This window comes from the organism of the source record quoted next, unplaced genomic scaffold (genome assembly GCF_019419815.1).
Source record: "Pyrus x bretschneideri cultivar Hongxiangsu unplaced genomic scaffold, Pyrus_bretschneideri_v1 Contig57, whole genome shotgun sequence".
NCBI lineage: Eukaryota > Viridiplantae > Streptophyta > Magnoliopsida > Rosales > Rosaceae > Pyrus > Pyrus x bretschneideri.
Genome location: NW_025999795.1, coordinates 2506240 through 2519007, shown reverse-complemented (window position 1 = coordinate 2519007; position 12768 = coordinate 2506240). Strand labels below are relative to the sequence as shown.

General features: G+C 40.2%; 3 protein-coding genes across 3 annotated transcripts; 2 read left to right on the top strand and 1 right to left on the bottom strand.

The window, feature by feature from the left end:
• The first annotated feature begins 482 nt into the window (after window positions 1-482).
• LOC103943288 (4-coumarate--CoA ligase 2) lies at window positions 483-4544 on the top strand. The gene is given in 7 exon segments (XM_048571085.1): window positions 483-596; window positions 599-1746; window positions 3288-3486; window positions 3609-3754; window positions 3921-3991; window positions 4111-4213; window positions 4300-4544. Coding segments are annotated over 7 exon segments (1821 nt in total). The 5' UTR covers window positions 483-574; the 3' UTR covers window positions 4432-4544.
• Window positions 4545-6414: 1870 nt separating this feature from the next.
• Window positions 6415-10471, top strand: LOC103943291 (ATPase family AAA domain-containing protein 3-B). Its single transcript, XM_009353554.3, is given in 9 exon segments — window positions 6415-6824; window positions 6827-7023; window positions 7379-7474; window positions 7609-7719; window positions 7813-8122; window positions 8301-8391; window positions 8864-9194; window positions 9494-9642; window positions 9761-10471. Coding segments are annotated over 9 exon segments (1953 nt in total). The 5' UTR covers window positions 6415-6673; the 3' UTR covers window positions 10278-10471.
• Window positions 10472-10769: 298 nt separating this feature from the next.
• On the bottom strand, window positions 10770-12495 carry LOC103943292 (NADH dehydrogenase [ubiquinone] iron-sulfur protein 6, mitochondrial). The gene is made up of 3 exons (XM_009353555.3): window positions 12247-12495; window positions 11269-11353; window positions 10770-11123 (listed from the first exon to the last, which is right to left on the bottom strand). Exons 1-3 carry the CDS (start codon window positions 12361-12363, stop codon window positions 11014-11016), a joined length of 312 nt encoding a protein of 103 aa, XP_009351830.1. The 5' UTR covers window positions 12364-12495; the 3' UTR covers window positions 10770-11013.
• Between the last annotated feature and the right edge of the window lie 273 nt (window positions 12496-12768).

Sequence of the window (12768 nt, the reverse complement as noted above, 5' to 3'; positions counted from 1 at the left end):
CGGATGGCAGGGTGGGTTTGTTTAAAAATTTAGTTTTCATTTAAACACTATATTTCTTTCTATTTTAATTGGAAAAAAAAATATATATATATATATATGTATATATTTTATAAATTGATTATGACATAAAGCCTTGGTTGGTTGGTAATTGAATTTGAACGTGAGGTAGGCATGCTGTCCCTCTAACCCAACACAGTACTCAACCTCCATCCGCCAGACCTACCCCTCTCCCTCACACACACAGCAACGCTTGTTCCTACCTACCTCCTCCTTCTTACCCCACCTGGCCTGGCCTCTCCTCGTATTTATCACTTCTCCCTAACTCCACTTATCTGTGATCAACAACAACAACAACAACAACAACAACGCACACGTACGTAGCTACTCTCTCTACCTATCTCTCTCTCCTCTCTCTCTCTCCTCTCTCTCTCTCATCAGTCATCATCATTTGATTCATTTCCGCTCCCTGATAAGCTTGCTATTATATATCAAGCCTCCTCTTTCCACCACTTCTTTTTTCTGTATATTGCAATTTGTTTCTTGGTCGATCACGCATAAAGAAGTAACAGACACCATGACCATTGCTTCCAATTCCGTCAAACTCAAAAGCCGGCAGACATACCTACCAATCTCATGCCGTCTGAAATTAATTCTACCCCCCAACAAAACCTAACCCAATTGCAACCCCCCGCCTGCACCAACAATATTATTGATTCCACCACCGCCACTGCCACCACTAACCATGTATTCAGATCAAAACTACCAGACATACCCATCCCCAACCACCTCCCTCTCCACAGCTACTGCTTCCAGAACCTCGCCGAGTTCTCCGACAGACCCTGCTTAATCGTGGGCTCAACCGGAAAATCATACTCTTTCTCCGAGACTCACCTCATTTCTCAGAAGACCGGCGCAGGCCTCTCCAACCTCGGCATCCAAAAAGGTGATGTCATCATGATCCTCCTCCAAAACTGTGCTGAGTTCGTCTTCGCCTTCATGGGCGCTTCCATGATCGGCGCCGTCACCACCACCGCCAACCCCTTTTACACTGCCGCCGAGATTTTCAAGCAGGTCAAGGCCGCTAATGCCAAACTCATCATCACTCAATCCCAGTACGTCAATAAGCTCCACGAACATCCCTCCTCCGCCGACGGCGCCGACCAAAATAACTTCCCGAAACTCGGCGAAGACTTTAAGGTTGTCACGATCGACGATCCTCCAGAGAATTGCTTGCATTTCTCAGTGCTCTCCGAGGCCAACGAGAAGGAGCTTCCGGACGTGGTGATCGACACAGAGGATCCGGTGGCCCTCCCGTTCTCTTCGGGGACGACCGGGCTCCCCAAGGGAGTCATTCTAACACACAAGAGCTTGGTCACCAGTGTGGCCCAACAGGTGGACGGAGAGAATCCAAACCTCTACTTGAAGGAGGACGATGTCGTATTGTGCGTGCTGCCGTTGTTTCATATATTCTCGTTGAACAGCGTGCTTCTGTGCTCGCTGCGAGCAGGGGCGGGAGTTCTGCTGATGCACAAGTTTGAGATAGGTACGCTGCTGGAGCTGATTCAGCGGTACCGAGTGTCAGTGGCGGCGGTGGTGCCGCCGCTGGTGATAGCACTGGCTAAGAACCCAATGGTGGCGGAGTTCGACCTGAGCTCTATTAGGGTGGTGTTGTCTGGAGCGGCGCCGCTGGGGAAGGAGCTGGAGGAGGCGCTCAAGAGCCGAGTCCCTGAGGCAGTGTTGGGTCAGGTTAGTAGTACAAGTACACATGACTTGTATTTCCGTAACGCATACATACATACATACATACGTACGTACATACAATGACAGTAGCATGTTTTTCGTTTCTCAACGGATTCTTCAATCATTCCTCTCCTCACTTTCATTTCATTCATGCTAGTTAGCGCCGCCGATCCAGACAAAATCACTGGGAATATTGAATGATCAACTGAAACCCCCTTAATTTTTTTCCATAAATTTTTTTCCCGAAACTAAAGGGAACGAGTAGCACTAGGAAAATGGGACCACTCATCAATTATTAATTGGTTAATACGGTCGATTAACTCTTGTTTACTTGTAATCATAGTATGAATGAAGAAGTGGAAAAGAAGAATGGAAGTTGATATCATTCTCGAGTTTTTCAATTGATTAAGGAAATTGTATTTTGGGACTGTGGCTATATTAATAGAATTGGAGCATCTAGTTTAAGATTAATTGGCAATGATTATTAGAAGCATGTATCAAGATATTATACATTCTACTACTTATATTTGGTAATGTGGAAAAACATGCACCTGTTTGTTTTTCGGCAAAAACTAGTATTAGTGGGTTAAATTATTAAATATTAAGGAGAGTATCATTATGGATGAAACTTGCAGCAAAACGCATAGACATTATTAATTCTCGCTACTGCATTAATTTAAACACGAACTATGGATGTGTATGTTTTATTTACCTATTGATTTAGTTGTAAGGCCCTTATTTTCCGGTGTGTATATACCACTCTCAAAACATATATATTATAAAAATTCTAGATCGGATTGGATGACATTAATGCCACTGCCCCCTCCATACAATATTCTATAGGACCCGGGCTGAGCATATGAATTGCAAATCTAACATTTCTTTGGCATTACTCGCAATTCTAAATTATCAGTTTCAATGGAATGTCGTGTTAAAGTGGTGTTGTAGGGTAGAGGAAAACGAATGTTGGGTGGTAACATTTGCTGTTATTGTTGATATGGAAATACGGCGGGCGGCATGCTGGCCAGTCAATTAATGTGACATGTGTACACAAACAGTACCACTAACTCTCTTGTTAAAGTGCGTGTTGAAAAACAAATTTACGTGTTCCGAATAATTTTTTCAAATTAATTTAATCCTCACCATGGCACCTATATTCCTCTCGTGCACCCCAAAATTTAGCTAATTCCCTACAAAATTTGTTTTATGAAATTTTAGGATCACCTTATTTGATTTCGGGTTATAGTTTTGTTGTGCTTTTTTTAGACCAATAAATGCAAAAAAAAAATAACGAAAAGACATAAAAGCATGCATGCAATTACACTCGGAAAAAATAATGATTAATGGAATTAAAGACTTGCCTTGTAAATATTGTTAGACCAAAATTTAATAGCTAATGATCTATCGTTTGTTCATTCAAGTACTAATTAGAATATGCTTACCAGTTATCTTAATTGAGTTAAGTACGTGTAAATCGTAATTAGTTGACGTTAAGTGTTGTTAACTGATGGTTAACTAATTAATTACTGTGAATGACATGAATGTAGGGTTATGGGATGACGGAGGCAGGGCCTGTGTTGTCAATGTGCATGGCATTCGCAAGGGAACCGATGCCAACCAAGTCAGGATCGTGTGGGACGGTGGTCCGAAATGCAGAGCTCAAGGTCCTTGACCCTGAAACTGGTCTCTCACTCGGCTATAACCAACCCGGCGAGATTTGCATCCGTGGCTCGCAAATCATGAAAGGTATAATTATTAACTACGTATATATCCTAAATATTAATTTGCTTTAATTAATAACTAATTGATCTCTGATCTTGCTGATGATTAATTTCCCCCAAGTAATTAACCATACATTAATCTACCAGGATATTTGAATGATGCTGCGGCTACGGCAACCACCGTAGACACGGAGGGCTGGCTTCACACTGGTGACGTGGGTTATGTGGATGATGACGATGAAGTTTTCATCGTTGACAGAGTAAAGGAGCTCATCAAATTCAAAGGCTTCCAAGTATGCACGTGACGATAATATATTTTTGTTAATGATATATGCATGCATTAATTTTTATTCGAGCTTTTTAACAATCATTCGTGAATGACATACATACATACACACATATATATGTGTATGTATATTCGGGGGCTTATATATACATAATCCTGTTTCATCTTTACAGGTGCCACCAGCTGAGCTGGAGTCTCTACTTATAAGCCACCCATCCATTGCAGATGCAGCTGTTGTCCGTAAGTATTTTTACACAATAATGTCTAGTTAATACCATTAATTAATCACTAAAAATGTCTGCAAAACCTTGAACGAAACATAGGATTAACGTATTTGTATATTAATGATACTGCAACGAGCAGGCAAAAAGATGATGCTGCTGGTGAGGTTCCCGTTGCATTTGTGGTTCGGTCTAGTGGTCTCGAACTTACTGAAGAGTCTGTAAAAGAATTTATAGCAAAACAGGTACCTTATATATAAATACATAAGTTTGCGAAGGAATTAATTATAGTTAATTCTGAAATAGTGAAATTCGATGAATGAAAATGCAGGTGGTGTTTTACAAGAGACTGCACAAGGTGCACTTCGTCCATGCAATTCCAAAGTCTCCGGCTGGAAAGATCTTGAGAAAAGACCTCAGAGCCAAGCTTGCAACCGCAACCCCTGCTGCCCTAGCTAATTAAAATTATTTCTGCTGGAAAGATCTCTCTCTTGATTGATGCGTGTTGACTTTTATATGTAATTTTGATGAATCTTCTTAATTAATAATTAGCCTGTACTGTGCTGTATTGTTTCATATGTATTTATCCAATTTGGAGGGCGAGCCTTGATGTAACGGAAAAATTATTTTTCGATCACAGATTCGAGTCATGAAAACAGTCTCTTGCAAACCAAGAGTAAATGTTCAGGCAAATAAGACTGCGTATCAAAGATGTTCTTCCAACTCTTGCAAAGTGAGAAGTCTTGCTAGTTTGGGATCGTCCTTTTTATCATTTATCCCATTTGATTTGACACAGTGAATTAAACTCATCAGCTCCATCGTGTAATCCTTTGAAAAACTATATCAACTTTGGTATCCAACATCCATATCCTATCAAATTTTGTTGATGGATACGAGTACCGGATTTTGGTATTTTAATATGATTAATATCTCTAGCTTAGCTAGTACTGCTCTCGCACCTTTTCTGTGTGTTGATGGTTGAGAAGGTTAACTTATCTCATTAAAACTGTATTTTAATTATTTAACAATTTCGTTTTAATTAATTAGCGAATGTTTTAATTTCAACGAAGAATAGACAATTTATAAGCAAAGAAAAGAAAACAAATAAAAATGGTGCAATCGGGGTAAAGGCCCAACAGTGACATCGACAATAGCAGAAGATGCACTTGCAAAAGCTGTATGGGTGGAAAATAGGGAAATTGAATTGCATTCTTCTTCTGTTGACAATAAAACAGCTTACACCCGAGCACCTAAAACCAAAAGACCAAATGCGTTTTGTACTTGGACCTGCAGGGTTGGCTCAATGTCGTTAAAACCGTTTATTCATTTGGATAATACTCGTCATCCATCAGCATAAAACTTAACGGAAAAGAGAAATGTTAACGTCAATTTTCATATTAATGTTATGAAACATTATGCCTAAAACATTAGACAATGGAGAGTCTATGACAGTTCCACTTTTGAAAGAGTCTTCTTAGCATTTTTCTACTGAAAATTATTCTATACTACGTAGCATTAAATGCCACAAGTAGTGGATGATATGAATTGATTTGGATTACTTTTCACTTGGTCCTGTGGATCCATGACTTCCAATATTTATAATATCTAATGCTACGAAACACCAAAATGAAACCCTTCTAGAGTGTAGAGACACTTACAATTAAGCATGATCATCAATTTTTATTTTTGTTTTTAATACGAGCAACATGAGGGAAGAATTTTTTTGGTACACGCAATACGAGGGAAGACAAGAATTGGACTCGGGACTATTTTGAGTGCACGTGGATTGTTGGGGATATTGAGAGAATGAATCTCACATGGGAGAAATAAGAGACCTTACATATGCCTACAAGAAGTTTGGATAATGATTTTAGTGGAACCACAACTTACTTCATGATATTATAGCATATTAAATTGAGCCTAGTGAACCTCGTGCTCACAGGTTACCCAATTTATGTTATCCTTGTCCATATGTCAGACTTAAATGAACTCACATGTGAAGAACTGTGTTGAATTTAAGTTAAAACCTTAGCTTCATTTTGGAAAATATTTGATCTATTTGAATTCGGTACTTCTTCGAATTCCCTCTCGTGATAGAGTAATTTAAATTATCACTTTATCAAAAGAAGAAAGAGTGAGACATCAAAATTTGGGCTGGGCTGGGCTTGGCTTTCAGAGATCTTGCAGAAACAGACAGAGGCCTGGCCACTTAAACATCTGAGAAGCCCAGCTTATAGAAACAAGCCAACACCCGTTCGCTTGCCCCGCCCAAGTCCTAGTAGCAAGTGTGATCAGCGCACCACGTAGTATATTATGTGTTAGTATACAAATAGTATAATATGTATGTTAAAAAATTAATAATTTAAAAAATAAAACTTCCTACCACTTACATAAAAACATTTGATATATCCCGTCACAATAAAAAATTGCTCTAGTTCGCACAAACCCTACAAAAACCCTCAACTGAGAGAGTCTGAACTCTCTACCGCTTTCCATGGTTAGAAAAGAAGAGCCATGTGAGAAAGAGAGAAAAGAGTATTAGATAGGTTGATTTTCTTGGTCATCACGACAACATTTTTCTCCCAACAAATATAAACTAATCAAAACCTCTCTAAAACCCTCCTCCCATTTCTCTCTTCCAAAGATCCAATTAATTCCAAAGGGTTTTACTTTTCACTAGAAACCCCCAAAAAGGGATTGCAAAAATGGCCAAGCCCACATATGCATTAGGGCTTGTCGCCGCCGTGGCGGCCTCCGCCTCCTTTTCCAAGACCAACTCCGACTGTGCTTATGCCGACGGCCCTTTCAACTTCTCTCCCTTCTCTTCTTCTTCTAATGCTTCCCAACAACCCTCCACCACTCCTCTCATCTCCAATCTGCGCCGTCAGTTCCTCCGCCGTCGACCTCCTCCACCGGAGGTGCTGCCGAGCCTCCTCCCCCTCCCAAGGTTCGCAATGATCAACCCAGGACATCTGCCGCTGGCTTCGATCCTGAGCCTCTGGAGCGCGCTGCTAAGTTGTTGGACAAAATTGTCAAATCTTCTAATGCCAAAGAGGTTTGCATTTTCTTTTTCGGAAATTATATGTGTTGTTTTTAACTGGGATTTGATCTTCCGCTTTTATTGGCGGGCTCCATATGTTATTTAGTTACTAGATAGCAATTGGAATTTTAGTATTGATGGTTCATGTCTAAATTCAGACGTTGGAATGTATGGTTCATGTCTAAATTCAGACGTTGGAATGCATGTAGCTATGGAGTATGCCATTTAGTTCGTCTTATACTTTATCCATGTTTGTGCTTAGAGAGAAGTAACAGGATGTGTTTGAAATTTCATCAAGCAGCCCTTTTGTTTTGATGGTTTTCCGTGAATTGATGTTTTCTTTAATGGTTGCTCTTTGGCCACTGCATAGGTCATTGGAGCTACGGTGAAGCACGAAGAGACAAGGCAGGCTGAGTTGAAGGCAAAGGCTGCGGAGTATGCTGCAATGAAAGCCCAAATTGAAGCGGTAAGTTCTACTTATTTCCCCAATTAGGGTGTTTTTGGATTAGTGACACCCTATAGGCTATATGTTTGTAAACTCCCCAGTTGATTTATCTGGCATAAGTTTTTGCTGAAGTTATCTACTTCATCACCTGACAGGATACTAAGAAGGCCATCTATGAGGAGCAGAAAAAGCTAGCTCAGTTTCAAGCCCAAACAAATTCCCAAATGGCTAGGTATCAGGATGAATTAGCAAAGAAGAGGATGGAGGCAAGCTGACTTGAACTTTTCTTGGGATTTCACACAGAAGCTTTTCAGAAAACGAAATTCAATTCTAAATTTAATTCGTTGATGTTACTGCAGAATGAAAATAGATTGGCAAGAGAAAGGAACCAAGAGATGGTAAAATGGCAAGAAGAATCAGCAAATAGGCTGGAACAAGCTCGTCGACAAACAGAAGCGCAGATCCAACATGAGCGTCGACGGACTGCAGAGGAGCAGGCTAAGCTAGAACGTGAAAATTTCGAAAAGAAGGCTTTGGCAGATGCAGAAGGGAGAGCCCTTGAAGCAAAGCTGACTGCAGAAATTAAAAGGGACCTGCTGTTAGAGAAAGCAAAAGCTGAGAAAGAGAAATGGGTTTCTGCCATAAATACCACCTTTGATCATATTGGAGGTACTGTCCATACTCATTACCTTTTCCTCTATTGTATACAAAGAAATATGATTCTTCTTCAAACTAAAAATGGGCGGCTCTTCTATTTGGCATCATATACTCGTTTGAAGTTTGAACTAATGAAAGTTAATGTTATTTCTGAAAAAACTGTTGATGCAGAATTAGCTATTTTCTGCAGGTGGCTTGAAAGTGATTCTGACAGATCAGAATAAACTAGTTGTTGCTGTTGGGGGAGTTACAGCTCTAGCTGCAGGTGTTTACACAACAAGGTCTGTGTTGATATTTTAAACGAATACTTGAAATACTGTATTTTCCCTTTACCTATTTGTGGCCTTTCCTTTGGAAGCTAGGGATCTATTTGTTGCTTTCTATATCCTGGTTCATCTTCTCTTAATTTGCTTAGTAACTTTTGTTTGTTTTTGTGGAGAGAGGAAAAAAAAGAAAAGCTTTGTTGGCATTTTACTCTCTCTCCCCGGGGACCAACTCCCTAGGACATGAAACTCTAGAGTTGGTTATTCCCCTAGTAAATGCCATGAACTGTTAAGTTCTGGAACTTAGTTTTTTTTTATTGTTTTTTGGTATTCTGGTCTGATATTTGATTCACAGAGATAGGGTTGCGTTTAAAGTCATAGCAGGTTACAGTCTACCTTCATGAAATAATTTGTGTGGGATATTAATTTTACCGTGCCATTTGCTCTCCACGATGCCATAACTTATGCACATGTTATTTATCCAATGCAGAGAAGGTTCAAAGGTGATATGGAGCTATGTGGATAGAATATTGGGACAACCATCACTTATCAGAGAGTCCTCTAAAGGAAAATACCCTTGGTCAGGATTATTCTCACGTTCTATAAGCGCCCTATCTCCCAGTGGCAACAAAGGTCAAACACAAAATGGGAAGGCCTTTGGTGATGTTATTTTACACCCTCCTCTTCAGAAAAGAATTGACCACTTGGCTAAGGCAACTGCTAATACAAAATCTCATCAAGCACCGTTCAGAAACATGCTCTTCTATGGTCCTCCAGGAACTGGGAAAACAATGGCTGCTAGAGAGATGGCTCGTAAATCTGTATGAGATCTGATCCTATCTTTAAACCAATCACGTATTCGGTTTTGATTTTCATTTTGTTGCTTCTTCTGCCAGACAATATTGAACACTCCTGGCTGTGCTGTTATTTAGGAAAGTAGTTACGTGCCCTTAACATGAAATAATTTTCTAGAACTGTGTATATGATTTGCATGTTCCATGATGGCTCCATTCATACTCAGATGGTTTTGATCTGCCAGCTTTTGTTTTATTTTCATCCTTCATCCTTAACATATTCTTCCTTCTCATACGTTTCTTTGCTTGATTCAAATTGTCTTTAGGGATTAGACTACGCATTGATGACGGGAGGGGATGTTGCTCCACTTGGACCAAGGGCTGTTACCAAGATACATGAGTTATTTGATTGGGCCAAAAAGTCACGGAAGGGTCTGCTACTTTTCATTGATGAAGCCGATGCATTTTTGTGCGAGTAAGTCATTCAATTAACAGCCATGAAAATGGTGTTTTTAATTTTGTTGTAGTCTCGTAGAAGAGAACTTCCAGTCTCTGTGATTGAGAGGGTTGAATGTGTTTAACATAACTTGCAGGCGGAACAAAACCTATATGAGTGAAGCTCAAAGAAGTGCGCTTAACGCTCTCCTATTCCGCACGGGTGACCAATCCAAGGACATAGTCCTTGCCCTTGCCACAAACCGCCCCGGTGATCTCGATTCAGCTGTGGCCGATCGTATTGATGAAGTGCTTGAATTCCCCTTGCCTGGGGAAGAGGAACGCTTTAAGCTGCTGAAGTTGTATCTGGACAAGTACATTGCTCAGGCTGGTTCATCAAGCAAATCTGGTTGGTTCCGTAATTTGTTTAAGAAACAACCTCAGAAGATAGAGATGAAGGGGTTGACAGATGACATGATTAGAGAAGCAGCGGCAAAGACCGACGGGTTCTCTGGGAGAGAAATAGCGAAACTAATGGCAAGTATCCAAGCTGCGGTTTATGGGAGCAAGGATTGTGTGCTTGATCCAAGCCTATTTCGTGAAGTTGTAGACTACAAGGTTGCTGAGCATCAACAGAGAAGAAAATTTGCAGCTGGAGATAAAGGTAGCGTGTAGTAAGACAGCGTGTCCATTGGCAGGCACTCTTCTTGCTATTAAGTTAGTAAGCCGGTTAGAGAGATAAGGCTGACCTTTACTTTTATTTGGAGAGAGATTCACACAGAAGCCTGGGTTTTCAATTTTGAGCATGAACAAATGATGTTATTCATTATTTGCCCCCTATCAATGGAGGGCTTTTTTTGAGACGTTAACCGGCTGGTATCCATGATGCGCATGATCCCAACATCAACAACAATGAAAATACAGTTCATCATCTTGAACGCCGAAGCTCTCTGAAAGTAAGCGGAATGACCGATAAAACAGCACGCATCGGCCATCATATTATGATCGGAAATTGGCACTGCCTTACTTGAGCGTTGTGTGCTTCACTTCAAAGCTCCTGTCAAAGATGTTCGGCAAGGGGCCCTATCAATCATCCCAGAGCAACTTAACAATCAATATTTCTTCTTTGGTATTCTAACATTAACACCCAAAAAGCATCTTTGCAAGTGACAAACAATTCATCATAACATATCTTAAATCAGGTAACAAAAATGACAGACAAATTAAGTGCATATGCGCATTCCATGCCTGCAGAATAGCACGAATGGCATCATGCCAAATCCTTATTTTGCCAAATTAGGAAACACAGTATTATCATTACAAACTGAACCTTGTTTATGAAATGGCTTCAACGAAGGTACGGACATAACAGGAATGAAATTTGCTCATCGAATAATCACTTCCAGATTTTCTAGTGGTGGTGATCTTGCACATATCGAAGACCACAATACTTGCAGATAGCTGGCTCATCCAGGTCAAGGCATATGAATTCAATTGGGTGGCCAAGTGCGGGATTGGTGTCTGCAACCAAGAACAGTTTTACCCAAGTAAATTGTAGCCCTTGTCTACGTAGTTTATTGAGCTGACCTTGCAGCATACAAATGCACAAGTAGCTTTGTGCTGGATAATCGTAAAAGAAACTAGGTAAAGAATAATGTAAACTAACCTCCTTCACATGCAACAATCCTGCCCTCAACCTTGATGGGTGGGACTTCATTGATCAACTCCATGGGAGATTTCTTGCTTGTATCCTATCAGTTAAGAACAGTGAACCACAATGACTAGCACCTTGTAATCAATACGACATTAAAATCAAAACGGTTTTTGTAACATTGGAAATAGACGCCCAGAAAGAGAGACATTATAATTGTAAATGGGAAAACGCCGCCAGTAGAAGCTTGTGGATAGAACATAGTCATTGTTCTAAAAGTAGGCTGGTAACATCATTGGAGCCGAAACAAGTCTTGGTCGAGTAAAAGATGCTGAGAACTTGATCGATGTTTTCATTGAAATGCAGGATACACAAGTGCACACATACACACCCAGTTACAGTTGCTTCCTCAGTCTAGTTTTGTTGGCATATCTGTTTCATTTCCTGCTAAATCATTCCTACGCTCGCTGTCTCCCTAGATTGTTGGTTACTAACCATATTGCAATGATAACAAACAAGGTCGGTCATGGGAACTGGGATTCGAAATCCAAAAAAGTTTTTGAAATTCAGTTCTTGTTGCTTTAAAGCTTTACAGCATACCGTCCAAGGGTTTGTTCAGCAATGTTAATTGGTACAAATAAAGAATGCTGAAATTCAATTCTGAAGAAATTGCCAAATTAATTTATAATAAATATAAACTAAACAATATTCCACCGAGTTTTGAATTAAAAACATGCAAAAGCTAATCAATACTAGTGAAAAAAATCAATATATTGATTGTTTAATCACACACAAAATCAACATCTTTGTTCCATTTTTACTTGATGAAAGATTGGATTATCGTATAAGGGAAAAACTGATTCATTCGCACCGTAAGATTAGATGAATGTAAATTTTTGTACTAATTAAAGGAGATAACGATTAAAGTCGATTAATTTCATAGTCAATCAATTTTAGGGCAAAGATAAAGATAGAAGAGGAGGGAGGAGGTACCTGCATCCATTTGGCGGTGTGCTCGCTGATTTGAGTCCTGACGAGGCTGAAATTTCTGGTCCCTGCTGATCCCAATTTGGACGATCTGATTAGGGTTCTAAATAGACTGGACGCCATTTCTGAGTGCTCCTCCGACTGCTCACGCTGAAGGGAGAGAAAAGGAGAGAGAACCGTGAAAATGGTAGAGACGGACAGAAACAGGGGAGCGAGCGACAAAGTTTAGTTAATCGGGTCAAAAGGCTTATTGGAAGCCCGGGTGTGTATGGGCCTCACTTCCGTGCGCCGGCCTGTCTCGTTTTGTTTTGCATTTTTCTTAGGCCGAGCCGGCCACAGTTTGCCCGACGGGTCTTGCCTCGTTTTGCGTGTCTTCTTTTTCGTATGTAGAGTTTGTAGGTTCACCTCGTTTTCCGTTGTCACATATTCGTTTCGTTCTGCATGGGCGGTGTCCGTCTAACATCCATATTTTTTTTTTCTTCTGAAATTCAAATTTTTTATTTTCGTGAAATATTTCTAAGAACATTA

Coding starts and splice junctions, on each gene's coding strand:
- LOC103943292 (XM_009353555.3), bottom strand. CDS start 12,363: ATGGCGTCCAGTCTATTTAGAACCCTAATCAGATCGTCCAAATTGGGA. Junction 11,354..12,246: donor ACACCGCCAAATGGATGCAG/GTACCTCCTCCC, acceptor CTTAACTGATAG/GATACAAGCAAGAAATCTCC. Junction 11,124..11,268: donor GATTGTTGCATGTGAAGGAG/GTTAGTTTACAT, acceptor TCTTGGTTGCAG/ACACCAATCCCGCACTTGGC.